Genomic DNA, 21,235 nt, shown 5'->3' on the forward strand with positions numbered 1-21,235 from the left:
CCGTGGCCTTGTCTCTTGCATTATATTTATATATGGTACACACATGCTATACTATGTATTTATAATCTACACCTGCTGTACAGTGTGTGTGTGTATCTGCATTTGCGTCTCCATCGCGCTAAAATCAACAATTAAAAAGCATTGAACTTGACTCAGCAAAAAGTTTGACACACAAAACTCTTTACATATTGTGAGAGATATTTCCAATTGCGTGGGAGAAAAACGGAAATGCCTTGGCTACAAAATTGCATATCAAACTACAGGTTGAGAATCCAAATGTAAACTAAATATTTGAAGAAATGTTATGAATGTTTCCAATTAAATTAAGAAACATGCCACTTTTAGTCAATTATAGTTAAAATTAATTCTATGAATAGACATTGAAATAAAGTCATAAGAGAAAAAAACAGATAACTGTATCAAAAGGCAAGGAAAACATCCGCTAACCGTTTTTATAAAATCAAATAAATAAAATAAAAATACTGAAAAGCAGAATTCCGATTGCTCAACAATGTGTTAAATACAAGAAAGACACTGTGCTGTATTAAAATAAAAAATATACCAAAACATAGAGAAATATACCGAGAAGTATATTTGGTATATCAATATAATAAGTGCATTTCTTTTCAGTACATACAAATAATCTCTAAAATACTAACTTTAAGTATATACTTATTACAAACTTAACAAAATGGTGCGGTATTATAATTAAAATATATTAAATTAATATACGAAAGCATTCTAAAATATACCAATTAGTATATTTGGTATAACAATACATAAAATGCTTAATTTTCTTCTGTCTGTATTTAAAATACCAGTTTTAGTACATACAATTAAACAATAAAAATATAATTAAATTCTTAAGCTTTACTTTTTTCTGTCTGTCTTTTTAAGTTGCTAGTTACAATAATTTATAGGCAAAATATTAATTAAAAATATGATCTATGCCCTGACAACAAGGTAAAAAAAAGCATGCAATAAAATAGCTATTTCAATATTAATAAACTTATCTTTTTCTTTGCCTACCTTCGAAATTTATTCCTTATAACAATTGTAGTTTAAGGGAATATGAGTTAAAGTCATCAACAGACTTTACAATCGCTTCCGACTTTTTTTGTGACGATAATTTTTGGTTTTAAAACCGGGCCAATCAGCCAATTAGCCAATTTGCCGAATATACGGCTAAGTATAGAGTTTTTTGTTTTTGTTTTATAAGCGCACATTTGGTGGGCGTTTTTTATGACGTTCCAAATATGTGCTTAATTCGTGTTATTATATCACGTCACTTTGTCTCAACTAGCCTAATTGACGGGTTCACCAACAACATCATGATGATGATGATAATAGTGGTGATGATGGTGATCATCATCATAAGAGCTGCAGAGACGACGAACTATTTATGTTTTTGGGCGTATTTGCGAGAGATTATTATTACATTGTTTCGTAATGTCAAAGAGAGACGCGCTTGTGGGAAAATATCATTTTTATTAAATTATCGCATTCAAGTACGAGTACAAGCTTGAAAGTGTTTTTGTATTTTACATTTTGTTATTATCATTGTTTTTGTTGTTATTTCCGAGTTTCAGTTCGAATTATGAAAGTTGAAAAAAAGGTTCATTGAACTGTTTTAGTGATAACCTGGCCGGTTCGCTGGCTGCATAAGTTTGTGTGGCTTTAAATACCTAAAAATAGCTAGTTTCGTAGATTTTTTATGGGGGAAGGTGTTAAGTCGCTATTGTGTATATACTACAGTCGTGATATATACTATAAACACACGTTCGCATGCTTTCTTCTACTTGACGACTCCAAAACGTCATTTGTTTAGACGCTTAACTGGGCTAATGTCCTCAACAGTAACGAACATTTGCAATCTAACGTTCATTACTGTTAGAATTTTAGTAATTTGACGGTTCCGTTAAATATATTGTAAACATTTCAGAAATGCATTGATTATAACATTAGTTGTAAGAGATTGAACTTATAAAGTTGAATATAAATATATAACAGTTTGAAAAAATAAAGTAGAATCAAAATACATATACTTAAAACTTAATTTGAAGAGTCTTTTTATGTGGGACAGAAAGTTGTTTAATATTGAAATATATCAAACAATATTAATTTCTAAAATTATATTCAAAAGATGAATCTTATAATCTTTCGTTTTTAATCTTAAATTGTATCAAACAATATTAATTTCCAAAATTATATTTAAAAGATTAATCTTATAATCTTTCGTTCCTAACTTCTTTATTGATAGTCCTGTATTTATTCCTAAATCTCAAGTGCTCTATTTTCTTAGTTTTAGGATTATAGAACTTTGAGCTTCTCTCTACTTATAGCAAATGTGTTTACAGCTCATACTGAGCATGAACAGTTCTATAAAAGACCAAAAATAGAATCGAAGGGGGAATAAAGCAAGGCACAAAGCGAAGACTTGGCAGACTTCGACTGTTTTGCATAGGAGTCGATGATTGGGGGGGAATAAAAATGCAAGAACGATTGCAAGTAGCTGTTCCAAATGATCGTCTGACGTTGTTTAGAAGTCATTAAGTTGGAGAAGAGGGAGAGAGAGAGAGAGAGAGAGACGTTGCAATGATAAAAGGCGAAACTAGTAAACAAAATGCACTACACAAAAATGAAAACAAACAAATAAAGAAATGAACGCATGACGCGACGAAACCTCCGATCATAGTGTTGGCCAGTCAAACGCAGTCAAAGCCAAAGTCGAAGTCGAAGTCAAAGCTTCAAACAATGTTAAAAACGTGCGAATGGCGCTCGAACAGCGACAGCGACGTCGACTGCGGCAGCGGCAGCGGTTGGAGGCAGCGACAATGCCGGGGCCATTGAACCTGCCAAGTGGAGCTCAGAATTGGCGAAAGTGAAGACCCACTGCCGCAAGCCAGAGCGACAGACGGACGAGAGAGAGAGAGAGAGAGAGAGAGAGCAACACAGAGAGTGAGAGAGAGCAGGCAAGAGAATGAGAAGAGAGAGAGGAAGAGAGAGCAAAAGAAGTAGGAGTTGCTGTTGGCATCGTGCGCTGATGACGCAGTCGTCAAAAGGCAACAACAAAAATAACAACAATAAAACACAAAAGCTGATGATGGTGCAGAAACAACAAACGTGCGATTAGAACTGACAGAGCGAGAGAGCAGCAACTGATAGGGGGAGAGCGAGCGAGATGGAGAGAAAGAGAAAGAGAGGGAACAACTCATGGCTGGTTGGAGAAGATCGTGATGAGCAGCAGCAAGACAAAAGATGCGGCAAGGCAACAAGTCAAATGGCGGTTTACTTGCCACAGTGACTGACTGCTTCACAAACTCAGTGACTGACTTACTGACTGCCTTACTGACTGCCTTACTGACTGCCTTACTGACTGACTTACTGACTGACTTACTAACTGACTTACTAACAGAGTTACTGACTGACTTACTGATTCACTAACTAAATTTCTTAGTGATTCATTGCCTCTCTGCTTCGCTGCCTTACTAACTTAGTGACTGACTTACAAACTCACCTACTGATTGATAACTGCCTTTATTGAACATCTACATACATAACAAAATTATTGACTAACTCCTTCAATAACTAACTGACATCTTCATAAATCGATTGCTGCCTAACTGACTGACTGACTTGTATATTTACTGACTGATTGATAGCGTGGCTGAACATCTGTATAATGAAATGATTGACTGACTGATTTGTTAACTGCTTAAATAGCACAATTATAACTACAAGTTTGCCTAATTGACTCATAGACATATTTACTTACTGACTAACAGGCTTTCCTGCCTGACTGACTGATTGATTGAACACCTCGATAGCTGCCTTGACTGACCATCCAAATAATTAAGTGATTGACCAGCTGATTGACTAACTAACCGAATGCCTTTGCTAGTAGCTAAAGTAACATGTTGCCTTCATTACCGAAAGACTGCTAACTGATTGACAGACTAAAAAACTGATTGACTTATTAACTTACCGATTGATTAAAGTAAATCATTAAGTGACTGAGTGACTTACTAGCTGACTGGCTGATTGAAAGCCCTAATAACTTCCTTGACTAATCATCAAAATTATGAAATCATTTACTAACACCTTAAATATCTAACTGACAATCTGTCAGACTTACTGATAGATTCAATCAAACTGATTGTCTAGCTAACTCATCGATTGATTGAATACCTCGATAACTGCTTTACTGAGCAACTCACTAATGAAGTGATTGACTAACACCTTAAATAACTAACTGACAATCTTTATCATTGCAAAAGTGATAGTCAATCAGTCATACTTATTGATTGACTCGCTGATTGAGTAACTAACTGATCGATTGATTAAAAGCCTAAGCTGCCTTGCTACATTGCTTGAATGACTTCCTAAAAGACTGATTGACTTATCAACAAAAATATTTATATGATTGATTGACTACATATATGATTGATTGACTACATATATGATTGATTGACTAACTTAATCAATAACTCCATAAGTGACAGTCTGATTGACTGTCTGACTTACCAACTGAAAGACTGACTAACTGAATAACTCCCTGACTTCCTGACTGCCAAACTTGCTAAGTAAATAACTTACTAACTGATTATCTGACTGCCTTAGTGACTACCTCATCGACTGACTGACTGACTGACTTTTGGACTGCCACGATAATCATCATTTGCTGTTCATCATCATTAACTGCAGCAGCGACAACAGCAGCGACTGAGCGTCGCATGCGCTTCTTGGAAGAAAAGCCAACGCGCAGTCGAATAATAAAAAAGACAACAGCGAAAGAAAACACACACACACACACACACACGCACACACACTCAGACAAATGCTGATCACATCACACACAAGAGAGCAACAAAACAAACACACAAAAAACAACAGCAGCAGCCACAGCAACAACAACAATAACGACAACAACGAGAAAAACGCAATTTGTTTAAAATGTAGGTCTATAGGTTTCTCGAAAACGCCATGTGAAAGACACGACGCAGCAACCGCAACCGACAACGGAGTGAAAAGAGTAGGGGAAAGGAGACAGAGAGAGAGAGGAGATAGGGGCCGCAACATGGCAACAGCAACAACAGCCGGCTAACACCAACAACAACATCAGACAGACACACACACACACACTCTTTGGCGTGCCTTTTCCCCCATCATTTGGCTACACACATATGTCCATGTCTGGAAGCATTTAATGTTATACACGCGATTGCACTGAGAGAAATTGCAGTTAGATAAAACAAAAAAACTGAATACGTAGACAAGCCTATGAAAGAGTTAACAAAATATTTTACAATATTTAAATATACTTTTACCCCCCAATAAAGTTGAAATAAAGTAGTATAAAGAATTAATATGAAATAAAGTAGTACAAAATAAACAAGTGTAAAGTTTAAATAAAAATAGTTGAATACATACAAATATATATTAATATTGAGTAAGAGAAAAAGTGTCATGTTTTATAAAGATTAAATAAAATAAATAAATACATACAAATATATTAATATTGAGTTAAAGAAATAATGTCATAAATAGAATGTATTCAACACTAATTTAATTCTAATATAGTAAATTTTATTCCAAAAATAAGAACATAACATTAAATATAGTAAATTTTAGAATACTAAATTTAGATGATTATATTAATTAAAACAATGTTAGTTCTCTAAAAATAAAGTTCATAACAGAAGCATGTAAATAACTTGATGAACTTATTAAAATCGTATAATGAATCACAACTTCTTTTATATTATAATGAAGTTTCAGTTAAAAAATAAACAAAATCGTAATTTAAATTTGAGCACAAAAATTTCATAAAAAATAATCAAAGTATAACACAAAGAATTAACGACTTTAAATACAAGAAATATCAATAGTTATAATAATAATTATTTTTTTATAAAGTTGTAGTATGCATTCATTATAGAAACTTCAAACTAGAGATATGACAAAAAATTATAAGAAAAATAAAATGATAGATTAACTGGAATTCTATTAAATCATTACTCTACCAATTATGAAAGCGAATACTTTTTTTCCACAGTCAGGCGTATATTTTCTATATTTATATTTTTATTTTAATTTTTATCTATATTTCCAAATAAATGTAACACACAGCACAAAATTAAGTGCAGTGCATTACCGAAAAATTGTTCAGCTTCGCTCTTAGCCAGAGCAACTTAAGGTTATTAGCCGCCTTTTTTTCGGTTGATTTTTAGATTCTTTTGTTTGTTGTTGCTCTTGTCTCTGTCTGTAGATCTTAATGTAATAGCTCTCTGTGTGTGTGTTTGTGTGTGTGTGTTTGTATGAGAGAAAAGAGAACAATACAAAAGCGGCAGACGGAAGAAGATAAAGAAGAAGGAGGCTGAAAGCATTTTGTGAGTTGTTTCATATAAATTGCAACTCATAAACTTGTTGATTTGATGCTGAGGCATCTCAAAAGCCAAATGCATCATGCCACAAATACAGCTACAGCTGCTTTGGCTCTTGTTTTATTTATTTATGTTGGCCTAATGTCATTACACACACACACCCTCGTATCTAGAGTAAAGTGAGGCAAAGCAATTTGGTTTAAATGCATCGCTCTGTTTCGTCTCAGTCTGCGCTTTGTTTCTCTTTGCTTGTTTCTGTTTTTTTGGCTACCTTACAAAATTCATTGGGCATTTTATTGCCGGGCAATTTGAATGATTTAATGAGTGTGGAGCCAGTTGCGGTTCCAGCTTCCCCCAAAAGGATAGTTAGATGCATGTTTTATGCGCAACTCTTATGCAATTTGCCATAGTTTAGTTTTATGCTCAAGCGTCGCCAACCTCCAGACACTCAGACACTTTTAATGAGTCGTAAAATATATAGCACAAAAAAAAGCTAAAAAAAAAAAGTAATGCTAATTTGCCAATGTCATTGACTAATGAAGTTTGCTGATAATTTTGCATATTACTATTTATTGTTCGAAAATTAAACATAGTTAATAGTTTCTTGTTTACAACCCGAACCAGCGACAGCCAATTGGGCGTATGCGTAATGGCTGTAAAAATGCAAATTGCATATTGAGTATACGCCATGTGCAGTCTTTTTTTTGGGGCTCGTTAAAACGTGCACAACTAAACGGCGAGCGGCGAGTTCAAGAACGTTCATTTGGCGTGAACTTGCAAAGGTCACACAATGCAATAGAAGTGAATGCACTCGACAATGGCTGAAGCAACAACAACAACTAGAATAACAACGACACTCGCTGAGCTTGTCGGCAACAACAATGAAAACTGACAGCTGTTGCTGCCGCAGTTGTTGTTGTTATTGTTGCTGTTGTTGTTGCTCTTGTTGCAACCGCAATTTAAACTAATAACTTGCAACAACAACAAATGACAATGACAATATTTTTGAATTAATTTTTATTCGTTTGCTAAGCAGCAAACAAGCAAAGCAAAGCGTAAAGCTGCAACAACAATAGCACATGCAACAACATACATTCAACCGCAGACTGCGCTGCCGCAGTCGCAGTCGCAGTCGACTTCATGCTCTGTGACTGTGACAGTGACAGTTGTCGACGTCGCTGACGACGCTGGCTTTGCCCTCCATTGCAGTTGAATTCAACGACGCCCCCGCGCACACACTCGCTTTCCCCCTCCCTTCCCTTTATTCTATTCGACTGCCCACACACACACATGCACACACACTTTGTGTTATTGACACTGCCACAGGCCTAACGGTAGATAAAACCCAGGCGATAACTTACAACAATGTATGCAACAAACAGTCGAGCGTCTCGCATCGCGTCTATTTAATTTTCTATTCTAGATTAAATTATAATAAATTGCAATTTTCTCCAACACTGTCCTGTCTGCGACTCTTTTTTGCATTGCGCAATGCACTTTTCCTTCGTCTTCTCCTCTTCTTCTCTCTCACTGCGGCGCATGCTAATGCAAAGACCTCCCAGCTGAAGCTAAAGCTGAAGGCAGACAGCCAGACAACCGGCCCAGACCTCAATGTTGACATCTGGGCGCCCACACACACACTCACAAATACATACACACTCTTTCACACACACACACTCTCGCACACACACAGAGATAGCTTATCCGGCAAGCGACAGATCATAACAAGAAGAAATGACAGCTCAAAGCAAGAGAGCACAGACATTGAAATAGATTTGTGTGTGCTGAACCCAAGAAGTGCATTCAACTTGAATAGAATGAGGATTTAGATCGACAAATCTGCTACAGAATAATACACATAAATTATCTACGCTATATATCTTTAATAGGCAAAAGAGTTCAGAGTCGAGACAGATCTTGAGTAAGTGAACGAAGCCAGGCAAGGTTTGAAGAAAAATAGTGTAGGAAATACAGTACAATTAAAAAAATGAAAAATATGAGAAATTAACCCAATACATTAAAAATAGATTTTAAGAAAAATTAAAAAAAAAACATTTAAAATAAGAAATTTGGTGAAGTTTCAATAAGAAAACTAATGATTAATAATATTTAATAAACGTATTTAAAAAAAATCATTTTAAATAACAAAAAAAATGATGTACCTAATTAAAATACAAGGATCTAAGACTGCAGAAAAATGTTAAGTGAAAAAAAAGAATTTATGAACTTGCAATGAGAAAAACAATGGAAAATTAATGCACTGTAATTCAGTTGTTTGCCATGAAGAATATTATAAATAGCAAACAAGGAAGAAATAAGTAAAAGATAAGGGATATAGTATTGGTTTTAATAAATGAAAAAACCTTTATATCAACAATACAAATGCAACAATAAGAAGAGTGAACAAGTAAACAATGAGAAATACAATGAAAGCTATTTAGCTAAAAGAATTGTTAATCTGCAGATATGAGACAAAGTGAGAAAATTAAACTTCCAATTTGTAAAAATAAATAATAATGAATAATATCAAAATAATGACGATCATTACGACCACAAAAAGCATATCATAAACCTATATCACACTGATTTTAATCCTTACGAAGAAATCACGATATTGACAGTTAAAAAATAAAGAAAGAAAGTTCATATCAATCTTTACGATAAATTGAGATATTGACAGCAAAAAAAAATATAAAAATAAACTATATTAAAACTGATATTAACTCTTATGACAAATCTGGAAGGCAAAAGTAAAGAAATTTTTTAAGATCATATCAATCCTTACGTCAAATCGAGATCTTAATAAATTATATTTAAACTCATTTCGTTAGCTTACTGAATTAGCCATTTAATAGGAATATGTTTATCATTTGTAGCTCAAATTGCTGGGAAACGATTGCAGCTGCCTCAAGACAGCTGCACTTCACGTTATCTATTCAACTATTTTGTTGGTGGGATCGTTTCCACGAAAATACAACAAAAAAAAGAAGTTCTTTTGGGCTTTACCTGCGCTTGCGTTTGGCCTATTATTTATTGTTCATCTATTCTGATTTCATCTACCTAAAACTAGCTGAATCTCAAGCTGAAACCGAAACTGAAGCTCCGCAAGATGCTTTGCCCAACAATGAACAATGAAATTCTATGCGTCGTCTCTATTCTAATAATATCTAAACAGAACTAGCTGAATCGCAAAAGCGAACCCATGTCCATGTTTTTTGTACCCAACCCAACTCAACTCAACTCAACGCAACTAAATTCAAATGCGCCATTTAATGTTGCCCCTTCGAGAGTTGTTGTTTGTTTGCTCAAAGTTCCTATTGTTGTTGTTGTTGCATTCGACACGCCTGTTGCTGCTTTTTTTTATTATTATTAGTGTGCGTTTATGTGCGTGTGTTTGTGTGTTATCAAGACAAAACTTGACCCACATACAAGTTTATTAACCGGTTTCAGTTTGCAAAAAAAAAAGGGTTGCAAAAAAAACACATAAAAGATCAACACATTCTTGGATTAGATTCTCAAAGGGTACAAAAAAAAAAGTTGATATAAAAAAGCCGCTTGAAGCTAAAGTGAAATTTTTGGAAATTGAAATTTGAGCGTCAGAGAAATTATGTAAAAAGAGATTTAGAAACGAACGTAAAGAATATTCTTTATTCTTAATATTCTTTCAAATAGTTTTTTATATAAAAATATAATGAAAAGTTCTAAGTTCTATTGATTAGATGAAACTTCTTAGAACAAGTAAGAACAAAAATATACCAAAATCTTTATTTGGCAAATTGATAAAGTACTACATTCAAAATATACCATAGAGTACTAAACATTCTAAATATACTCAAAATATACCACAGAAATACTAAAATATACCCAGGTATTTATTTTGAATTTTTAGCATAACCTACTAGACATTTCAGATATACCAGAAATATACCACACAAAAATACTAAAATATTCTAAGGTCTTTATTATATATATATATATATAGTACGACTTTCAAAGTATACCATAGTGTATTTAAAATTCCATATATACTAAGTATATTATACCACATGGATCCTAAAATATACCGATGTCATTATTTGGTATATTGATATAGTTATACAATGAAAATATACCATTGCGTACTAAACATTCCAAATATAATAAAAATATAACAAAGTCTTTTTTTCGGAATATTGATATAGTACTAAATATACTATAGGGTTCTAAGTATTCCAGATATACTATAAATATACCACACAAATATACCAAAGTCGTTATTTGGTATATTAGTATATGTATGTAGTACGACTTTCAAAGTTTACTAAAGTGTACTAAACATTCTAGATATACCTCATGAATTGTCTTTATTCAGTATATTGATATAGTAATACAATCAAAATATACCATAGAGTACTAAATATTCCAAATTGTCAGACCCGATTGTAGAATAGGTTTTTTGCAATACAAAAGTATTTCTTAAATAACTTCTATAATTCAAGATATAGAAAATAAGCTTAAGAATATTATTAATTCTTAATTCTTAGTACCCTTTCGATAATTCAATTGTATGTGGGCAAAGAACATTCTGAATATAGAAAATATACAAAAAGTTCTTTTGATTTAATGGAAATCTTTGGCGAAAGCCCTTTCGATAGTAACTCAATTTTTTGTGTGCAATAAACTATAGAAATCAATTACATATCGTTGGCAATTGCAATTGCTATCGATTCAGAGTTCCCTCTGGAGCTATTGAACTCGCTGCATAGAAATCGAATCGAACATTTGCATCAGCTATGCGCCATTAGCCTAGTTGGGAAAATACTCGTATTTTCTCCATTTCGGAGTCGGAACGAAACCAATCCGAACTGATTTAGACTTCATCGCAGTGCTTGCAATTTGTTTGTTTTCATTTTCAGTTGCTGGCGCTGTGTGTAGGCGTTATAGCAGGAGGCGTGGCTACAATATGAAACCAACAACAAAAAATGAAAATAAATAAATAAGATGCCAAGGCACTGAATGAAATGTTTGTGTTTTTTTTTTTTGTTGTTTCTGTTTGCGTTTTGTTTGTGTGCCAAGAATGCGCGTTGCCTTCGTCTTCCATCCTCCGCCTACTGTTTCGGTTTTTCCTTCGCATTCTCATTCTTCTTCTCAGTTGACGTTTTGGGTTCAACAAACTTTAATCGCACAACAACCGCTCGAATTCCGAATTGATCTGAAGCCGATCGCATGGAAATGAAATCGTGGCAATACGCACAAATCGCATCGACATCAACAACTTCGGCATCATCATCAGCATCAGCATTTTAAAGAAAAAAAAAAACATTTTCAATCCGCTGCTATTCGGTTACCGAAGTGTAAACAAAAGTTAAGAGCTTGCGGGCCTTTTGAAATTTGATGTGCTGCACAAGGCTTGAATATTATTTTGTTCTATCAACAAATTGCAGAAAGATTTATAAGTTGTAATAAACAGAAAGTCACTTTGAAGTGGTTCTAAATTACAATTTTCAATACTTTTTGTTTGATTTAGAACTAGATTGTTTGATAAAATTGACATACTGATTTTTTAACTATAGTGAAGTATTCTAAACTCTAATAAATGGAAAACTAAATCTGAAAGTTATATATTTCATTTTTATTTAGAAATATTTTAGTATATACTAAAATTTAATTACTGCATGATTACATATTCTAACGGATTCCAAATTCTACCAAAAAAAAAAAAAAAAAAACTTACTCTGAAAGAAGTATTTTTAAATTGCAAACTCAAATACTTTTTATTCATTCATTTATTTTTAATATTTCATCATTCCATATTCTAAAGATTTCTCATTTCTAATAAATAGAAAAATCACTCCCAAAATTCTAAAATAAGAATGTTTTTTTATTAAATTACTACCTAATTTACTTTCTTACTATATTATTTAACATATTTCGTTTTAAATAATATAGAATTTAAATACTTTTTTACCTATTTTAAAGAATCCTAAATTGTAATAAACAGAAAACTCACTGAGATTGTATTACTAAATTACAATCTGAATTGGTTTTTATATAGACATATTTCAGTATGTACTAGATTTTAAATACTGCATCATTCAGTATTCTAAACCATGAACAAATGAATTTCTAAATTACGGTATTAATTACTTTTCATTCATTTAGAAATATTTCAGTATATACTAGAATGTAAATACCATTCAGTATTATAAACTATGAATTCTAAACTATGAAAATTTGCATCAAAATTTCCCAATCTAAACTAAATGGTCTACCACAAATCTTACTCATTCTTCGACACTAATTAAGATAGTTAAGCCCACTGCAAAGACGTGTGGCTTATCATGTGATCCACAAAATTTTATCGAGTCATCATGAAATCTGAAGAGCTTTGCAGTTCTTCGCCCTTTTTCAAAAGTTAGTTTTGATTGCCAAGCGACACACAGATAAAAACGTTCCACTTTATGAGATGGTTAAGTAAATATTTAATTAAACTTAATATTTATTCAATTAATTAATTTACTATTAGCAAAGAAATGCAAAATTTTCAACCAAAGACGAGCATCAGTAGTTTTATTTATTTTTCTACTCTATTTCTAGTTGGTTTTGTTTGATTTTTGAAAGTAGAATGAACTAGTTCAAGAAACCAGCTCAATGGCAATTAAAAACGGGTTTTATTATTCATTTGATGGATAGAAACAATAAAACTAATCAATCTTTGGAAATATGCAACGCATTCAGTAAGCTAGTAGCACAAATTGCCGTCCAATAAAATTTCAGCTATCTGCAGTAAAATGCCAAAAAAAAAAAAGAAAAAAAACTTTAATTCAATTAAACACAAATGAAGTGGGAAAACGACTTGTCAAAAAATGCAGCACAAAGTGTATTTTATTCTTTTGGCATCAAGCTAGATTAATTGTTGGCAGTTTATTCAATTAATCTCTATAAAGTAGAATAGTTTAAATTAAGTATACGCAATTGTTTAATCAAGCAGCAGAGAAAAACAGTTGAAACTCTTTGAAAGCAACTAGTTTTTTAAAATTAATTTAAAAGAATAAAATATACATTTGGTTACCAGCTTAAAACATCTTTCCAATGAAATTTTTATTAAATTGTTTGAAATATATTTTATTTGATCTTTTATTTAAAATTCAACAAAACCTCAACTTAATTGTTTCTTAAAATTAAACTTTTAAGCATTTTAAATGTTATTATATTTTCAAATTTTATTTGATGGCGATAAAATGATGAAGAATTTGAGACATTACAGATACTTAGTATATTTTTGAATCAAATTATTTTGAATGCATTTTCTTTAAACTTTTATAAATAAACCTTATGTAGTTTTTATGAAAAATATTCTTTCAATCATATTGCTTTATAGTTATTTATTGTTAAATTCGATTCTTTAATTCGATTTGATGATTATTGAATGATGAATTATTTAAAAAATTAAATCTATTTCTTGTTAAACATATTTTTCATTTCGTCAAGTGTAATAATCGAAGTTGTTACACTCTTATTAAAATTACTTTTCACTTCTGTTTGCTTTTAGATTTTATTTATTTTAATTGGGTTTCTTTATTTAATGATTTTTTTATAATTTTCTATATTTAGAATCTTTCTATAAAAGAATCTTATTTTTGAACACAATTAATTGACGATTTATTCATTTCAATGATCTTTAAGTAATTTTTTAAAATTTCTTTTCCTCAAAGAATTATTTTCATTCATTAGAATTATTTTCATTATTTATTTCAAAGAATTTTAGTAGTTTTTTATTCAACAATTTTTTACCTCATTTTTGAACCCATTTTTTTTGCACAGTGTAATAATTGCAGCTCTCTTGCAACTGCAATAAAAATTACTTTTTATTTCAGTTTTGTTTCCCAGCACTTTTTTTTGTAAATTTTATTTTAATTCGTTGTCACTTGCTAGCTGTCTAGCTGACTGACAATCTAACTGCCTAACTGACTTACTGACGTCTATTACCAAATTTACACACACACACACACTCACACACAGTTAACACACTTGTGTAGTTAAGAGACTTGAGCTAGAGCCTCATAAAGTGGCTTGTGAGTGGATTCAAGTGCATATTTCGGTTAATTTGAATTGCAGTCTCACAGTTCAATTATGTGGCAAGGGAAGAAAAATAAAAAGAAGAACGAGAAGAACGTGGAAGAAGGTTGAGAGTTTTGAATTGAACCACAAGAAGTTGTTCAGCCTCGTTTTTCTTTTTTTTTTTGCATTGGCAATTTAGTTGCCGAGATTAAGTAAATTAAATTACAATGTGCACATTGTTGTCGCTCAGTGTATTTGTGTTGAGTGCAACTTCATTATGTGCATTTAACATAAATTTTCAATTATTATGCGATTTAAAGTGCACTGCGCATGCACTTCTGCCACTCACTGTACAAGAAGAAGAAGAAGAACAGAGCTCAGAAGTTCCGAAGTTCTTCTTCAAGTTGTTGTTGTCACGTTTCGTATTTTCGCTTTTGCTCTTCTCTCGATTATTGCAGTTTCTTTTTTACGTGTGCCTTTTATTTATTCTCTCCTGCTGAAATCTCGTACATCTGTTGTCGCAATAATGCCTGAAAATTGGTTCACAGTTGACCCAGTTTTTTTCCATTTTTTTTTTTGGTAGTTGTTGCCGATTTTCAGAGAGTAAAAGAGGGAGAGAGAGAGCAAGTGGTAGTAGAATGGATCTGATGCTCGTTTGCCAGCTGCCAACAAACAATTTATGTATTGCATATATACCAAAGATATATATGTGTGTATATATGTATATTTATCAGATTGGGACCAACAAAAAAAAAACACAAAAAACAAACTGCAGCAAGATGTTGTCCACCAAATGTGGAGCACAAGAATCAGGCAACAGAGTTGTGCGTGTGTGTGTTTGCTTTGGTAAGTGGTTCACTTTTTCGGCGGGGAAATTCTTGAAATGTTTATGGGAGAAAACGTAGTGCAATTCTTCTTCAACGGACACAACGAAAGATTCACGAGTGCATTGCGAGTGTATTCACCAAAACAGCAATTGGCTAGAGAACGACTTTATTCTATCTGACAGCAGAATGCTTAAGCGAAAACTAATGAATGAGCTCGTTAAAATTGATATGTGATGTATGCCAAAGCAGTTTTGTGGTCAGCAAAACGTTTACGAATGAGAACAAAGTGGAAATGAGAAAACTAAAGATAGAAATGTAATATATAAGAGTCCTCTTACAAATAAGGACATTTTTTTATTAGTAAAACATTCACGAATGAGAATAAAGGCTAAAAAACTATGTTATTTGCCAGCTAAATGTTTACGAATGGGAGCAAAGAGAAACAGAGAAAATTAAAGCTAATGATTAAGTTATTGGAAGAACTTTTCGGTCCAGCAAATAAGAATGTAAGGGATAAATGAGAACTGAGAACACTAATTTGTTATAAATCCCGTCACTTTTTTGCCAGTAAAACGTTTACGAATGGGAGCAAAGAGATGTTGAATATATAATTAGAGATAAATTATTAAAATTAAGAACTACGCTAAATAAGGAAATATTTTTTGTATTAATAGGCATTTCACTAGTCCGAAAAACGTTTACGAATGAGCTACAAAGATGGGAGAAGCTTAAAAGAGTTTTTAAAATACTGCTCATTAAATTGTGAATATGACTCTACTAAAACATTTTTAAAAAAGCGTTTTTATTAATGTATATTATTTTTAACTGTTCTTGAAACATTTAAGAACAATAATATTGAAAGAACAATACCAAAAAGTAGCAAATCACTCTTTTAAAAAACAACAAAGATTGCTATGAATCCCATGTTTCAAATATTTCTTCATTTACTATAGTATAGTATATAGTATTTTAAATATACACATTATATTATTAAGTTAATAAGAAATTGTGTTGAAATATTAAGGAACAACATTGAGAGGAAGACAATACTTTTAAAATACTAAAACATCCATTTGTAATAGTTTTTTAGTATATTAAAATACCAAAACATTCGCTATTTCTGATTTTTTAAATAAGAATAGCAGTGAATGAGTTCCGCACACATATTTTAAATGGAATTAAATCTCACAAGAATATTGCAACTGTTTGTGGTTGCAACATTTAAGCCATTTAAGCACACAGCTGGAGCTTAAAGTTAGAGCAAAGAGCTGAGAAGAGAAGAAAAGAGCAATGAGGGGCGACAAGTCACAAAAATATAGGCATTTACCTTAATGCACACACATGGCTATAATCCCCCCTCAACAGCGGCAACTGTTGCAACTGTTGAGCTGGGGGATACAAAGGGAGAAAGAGACAGCAACACGGGAAGAGAAAGAGAGAGAGAGAGAGAGAGAGAAGCGACACCGGCTGCAGCTTAACTCAAAAACCTGCTCCTTGTCCAGAACTTTGCCACAGCTTTATTTTTTATACTTTTTATTTTATAATGAACAAAAAAAAAAACAATTTTTGTTTTCTTTTTTCTTAGGAGGGGGAACTTTGCATGCAGCTTTGCAGTTATTCTGAGTGGAGATTGCAGAATGCAGTTTTGTGTGGTGTCCCAAATTTAGTAGGTGAAATTTTGGCCTGTTTTTTTTGGTTAAGAAAACTGGACTTGTGATTCTAACTGGAGGGTGATTCCCTCTCTCTATCTCTTTTTGATTGCATGTAATCAACGAGGGGCAAGAAATTGGGTCAACCAAAAAAGAAACAAAATAAAGAGTAGAGGAGTAAAAAAAGTCAAACTCACCTTTTGGGATCGAGCATGTTGCAAGTTTTGCTCAGATTATCCGTACTTGGTAATGTCGTTTGTGATGTGTGCGTAAAGTCCGAGGATGTGGAAGAAGAAGAAGATGATGATGACGACGACGATTCAGTTGATGATGTTGTAGATGCTGTTGAAGAGCTGCAAGTTGCTGGTGTTGTTGCTGTGACAGCAGTAGCAACTGTTGCTGTTGACGGCACATCGATTTGTAGGCGACAATCGGCAACAATTTTGGCCAGATTACGTTGACTGGTGGCAACCAACGGTTCCTGTTCCATTGCTAATGATTCGTTGTCGGAATTGTTGTTGTCGTTGTTGTGGCTGTTGTTGCTGTTGCTGTTGTCAATGTGAATGCTGATGCTGCTGTGGTTGTTGCTGTTGACGTTGGCGTTGGCGTTAGGCTCCTCCTCCTTCTCAGAGAGCAACAAATTCATTGGCATTTTTTCGTAATGTGTCTGCGACTTGAGCGATTCACACTTTGCCTTTTGCTTCTTGGCTTTCAATTCTTCAGCTGCCTTTGGAATTTTTGAAATTTTTATCTTGTTGTTGTTGTTATTGGTGTGGTTGTTGTTGTTGTTGGCAGCAACAACTGCAACTGTTTCCTGTTTAGCTGATGCTGCTGCTGCTGTTGCTGATGATGACGACGATGTTTTAGTATTAACTGCTGCTGGCTGCTGCTGTTGTTGTTGTTGTTGCTGAACTGCTGCTGCTGTTGGTGGCAGAGCTGGGGCCAATGTTGCCACTGCTATTGCTGCTACTTTTAATGACTCCTCAACAACTTGTTCAGCTGCTGTTGCTGCGACTTCGTCTCCTGTCGTTGCTGTTGCTGCTTTTGAATTTACTGCTGCTCCTGTTGTTGTCGTATTTATAATTGCCGGCTGTTGCTGTTGCTGCTGTTGTTGCTGTTGTTGTTGTTGTTGCGTGGCGAGAGCGACTCCACCTTCTGGTATAATTGTTGCAAAAATTTGTTCGCCAAATATGAAAAGATCCTTGGAAATAATCATTATCACCTTTTTGTGATGTTTGTGATGTCTTATCGTATTTTCTCTCTCTATCTATCTTTCTCTCTCTTTCTTTCTTTGCCTTTTTCAGTTTTGGATTAACTTTTTTTCACGTTTTTCTTTTTAGGTAAATGTAAAAACGTTTCTTCATTAATTGAAACGAAGGATTTCATTTAAAACACGTTTCGCTTAACGCATTCAACATTTCTCGTTGGCATCTTTTTTTTTGCGATTTTTGAGCACATTTCATAATTCGCAGAGGCTGCAAAAATACAAAAAATAAAAACGAGTTGCAAAGATAATGAAATTGATTAAAAATTATTGCAAGAGTTATACAATAAGTTCAACATAAAATTGTATTTTAAATTATATGTGAAATTTAAAGCTGTCTTCGTAGAATTAAGCCCTGAAATCAGCTGCAAACTTCATAATGATAATATCCGCTAACATAAGTTTAGTATTTCATTCGAACATAATTAACTGAAATTCAACTGACTAAATTCTTTAAAATAAAATATAAAAAATTAAAATTAATAATATTTCTATTATAAAATAAAGTTCTTCAACCATTTTCTTAGCTGGAAACATTTGTCACTGAATTTTACTTAAGAATGAAATTAATCATAATAATTAAGAAAAAAATTGCCATTATTTAACTAAAAATAAAAAAAAAAAAATTCAAATGAAATAAAGTTCTTCAACAGTTTTCTAAGCTGAAAACATTTGTCGCCCTATTCTATTAAATAGAGAAAATAAATAAAATAATAATTATATACTCGTCATATTTGAATCTTACGTAGCCTTCATTAACTTATTTGATTATGCAATTTTTAGCATTCAACGATTTAAAAAAATATAATTTTAATTTGGTTTTCCTACAGTAGCAAATAATATTTATTATTAAATATTTTAATTTATTAATTTATTTTTTTTTATTCATTTATTTTTTTGTCGTTGTTTTTTGGTTTTTTTTTTACTATTTAAAATACACACAAAAGCCTATGGCTATGATTATCAATGAAATTTCTGGAATAATTTTTGTTTTAACTTTCACATCTCCATTTTTGCTTTGAATGCACATATTGTAACAATTATGTTAATGTTATTTTTTTAAACAGAAAAATCAAATTATAAATTGTTTTAAAATTACATTCACTTAATTTCTAGAAACATTAAACTGACATAATCAAAGTTTGTAATTTTAAACAAATTTTTAAAATTTTCTTTAATTAATTTTAACAATTAAAAGTTTTAGCTACACACAATTAAAATTTTATATATAACAATTAAGACAAAAAAACTCTAAGCATTTATGAAATTTACTGAAATTTTTACTTTTGAAATGAAATTCTTTAATTTTCTGTATCCACAAGTCATTTAAAATGTTGTGTATAATAATTAATTTAAAATTTCTCGAAGCATTTATGAAATTTATTAAAATCTTTACTTTAATTAAATTTTAAATGAAATTCTTTCAGTTTCTGTAATAATTTAATAATTTTTAAAACATAAAAATTATTCTGAAAATATATTCATAGCAATTCTATAGCTTTACGTGTTCCTTAGTACTCTGTATTAATTTTTTGTCAACTATTTATAGTACACACAATGAAAAGTTTTATTTTTGCTAGCTTTGATTTTGTTTTTTAATTTTTGTTAATTTTCGCACTTGTTTTCACTGGAGACTGACTTGCCAAATTCCGTACTATAAATAAAATCGTTTATTCTTTGTACACAATTGTTGATATTTTTTTTTTTTTAATTTTTTTGTGGGAATGCGCTGTCACTTTTTAAATGGATTGCAAAGCAAACTTCGAGCACAGTCACCAAAAAACAAATGAAATTTTTAGTGACCGTCTAAGCCGCGTCTAGCGGACACCCAAAGAGAGATGAGCACGGAGAGAGAGAGAGAGAGGGAGGAAGAGGTGAAGATATAAAGAGAGAGCGAGGGAGATTTTGAACTTCTGTTATAATTTGTTAATAAAGCCCGCGCGAAACAAAGCGCCAGAGCAAAATGTCAGTTTACATTTTCGTGCACGTATACGAAATGTATGCAACTGTATGCGTGTATGCATTTTGTGTATGTGTGAATGCGGGGAATATAAATGTAAACATAGCAAAAACAACAAACGAGTGTCAAGAAACAGCAACAACAATAACGACGACAGCAAAAACAAAAACAGAAACAGAAAAACGCAAAAAAAAAAAAAACAACACGCACCCAAAAGCAGCGAATCGTTGAATCGGCAACTTAACGAAGAATCTCGTTGTTGGCTTGCAGGATGACGACGAAGGGGGTGGAGAAGAAATTCGCTTAGGCTGACTGACTGGCTGGCTGGCTGGCTGATCTGTTGTGTTGTGTTTTGCTGCGGGGGGGGGAAGGTGAGCACGGGGGGACGGCTGATGATGACTGGGGTAGAGTCGTCGTTGGATCGCTATTAAAATTTTGATTTAAAATCAGCTGTGCGAGAGGATAGCACTTCTTCTTGCTCTTCTTCCATTTACTTGCATATGCATTTGTTTGATTTGCACATTTGTTGTGTGTGAGCAAGAAAATAAAATACACACACACGCACGCACACTCACACACACACACACTCACGCACAGAACGTTGTATAGTAGAGTAGACGACGGCGAACAACACGAGAAACCGAAACGAAACGGAACGTAACGAAGAGATGTAAAAAAGGCTTTTAGTGCATGATGTTTGTTGCTTCTAGTGCTATGCCGATCGACTAAATGAATTGGAATTGAAAGCTGAACGGCAACAGCGACTACGACGACGACGACGATGGCGGCGGCGACGAATGCGACGACGACGACGACAACGACAACTTTCTGACAACGAACGGCGCGTTTTACGAACAACCAACGACGGCCGAATTCGATCTCATACTGATCAACGGTTGTCTGAACATTGCTTCTGCTTCTGCTGCTGCTGCTGCTGTGTGCTGTTGCTGTTGCGTCGCAGTCGACGTCAAAGAGCGCATGAATGACAATATTTTAACAGCGCTGCGCTGCGCACTGCTGTGGGCGCATAGTCTCTCCCCAAAAGTTAAGCAGCGCCATTGCACGTGCGTATGGAGCTCACACACCCTCTTACACTGTATCTCACTCTCTCT

The 21,235-nt window shown here is 33.0% G+C and overlaps 1 protein-coding gene across 3 annotated transcripts in view; it reads right to left on the reverse strand.

The window, feature by feature from the left end:
- Positions 1-21,012, reverse strand: part of LOC117564759 (uncharacterized) — a 36,313-nt gene extending 15,301 nt beyond the window's left edge. Inside the window, exons 1-2 of one of the 3 annotated variants that reach the window (XM_034243655.2) lie at positions 20,334-21,012; positions 17,097-18,374 (exon numbers count right to left, since the gene is read on the reverse strand). In XM_034243655.2, coding sequence (XP_034099546.2) covers positions 17,097-18,115 — 1,019 coding nt within the window. In that variant the 5' untranslated portion in view covers positions 18,116-18,374; positions 20,334-21,012. Of the gene's footprint in view, positions 1-17,096; positions 18,375-19,781; positions 19,943-20,333 lie in introns of those variants that run through there. The other 2 variants (XM_052002950.1, XM_052002949.1) reach the window with 2 other exon arrangements.
- Positions 21,013-21,235: the final 223 nt, after the last annotated feature.

Source organism: Drosophila albomicans, chromosome 2L, assembly GCF_009650485.2.
Source record: "Drosophila albomicans strain 15112-1751.03 chromosome 2L, ASM965048v2, whole genome shotgun sequence".
Taxonomy (NCBI): domain Eukaryota; kingdom Metazoa; phylum Arthropoda; class Insecta; order Diptera; family Drosophilidae; genus Drosophila; species Drosophila albomicans.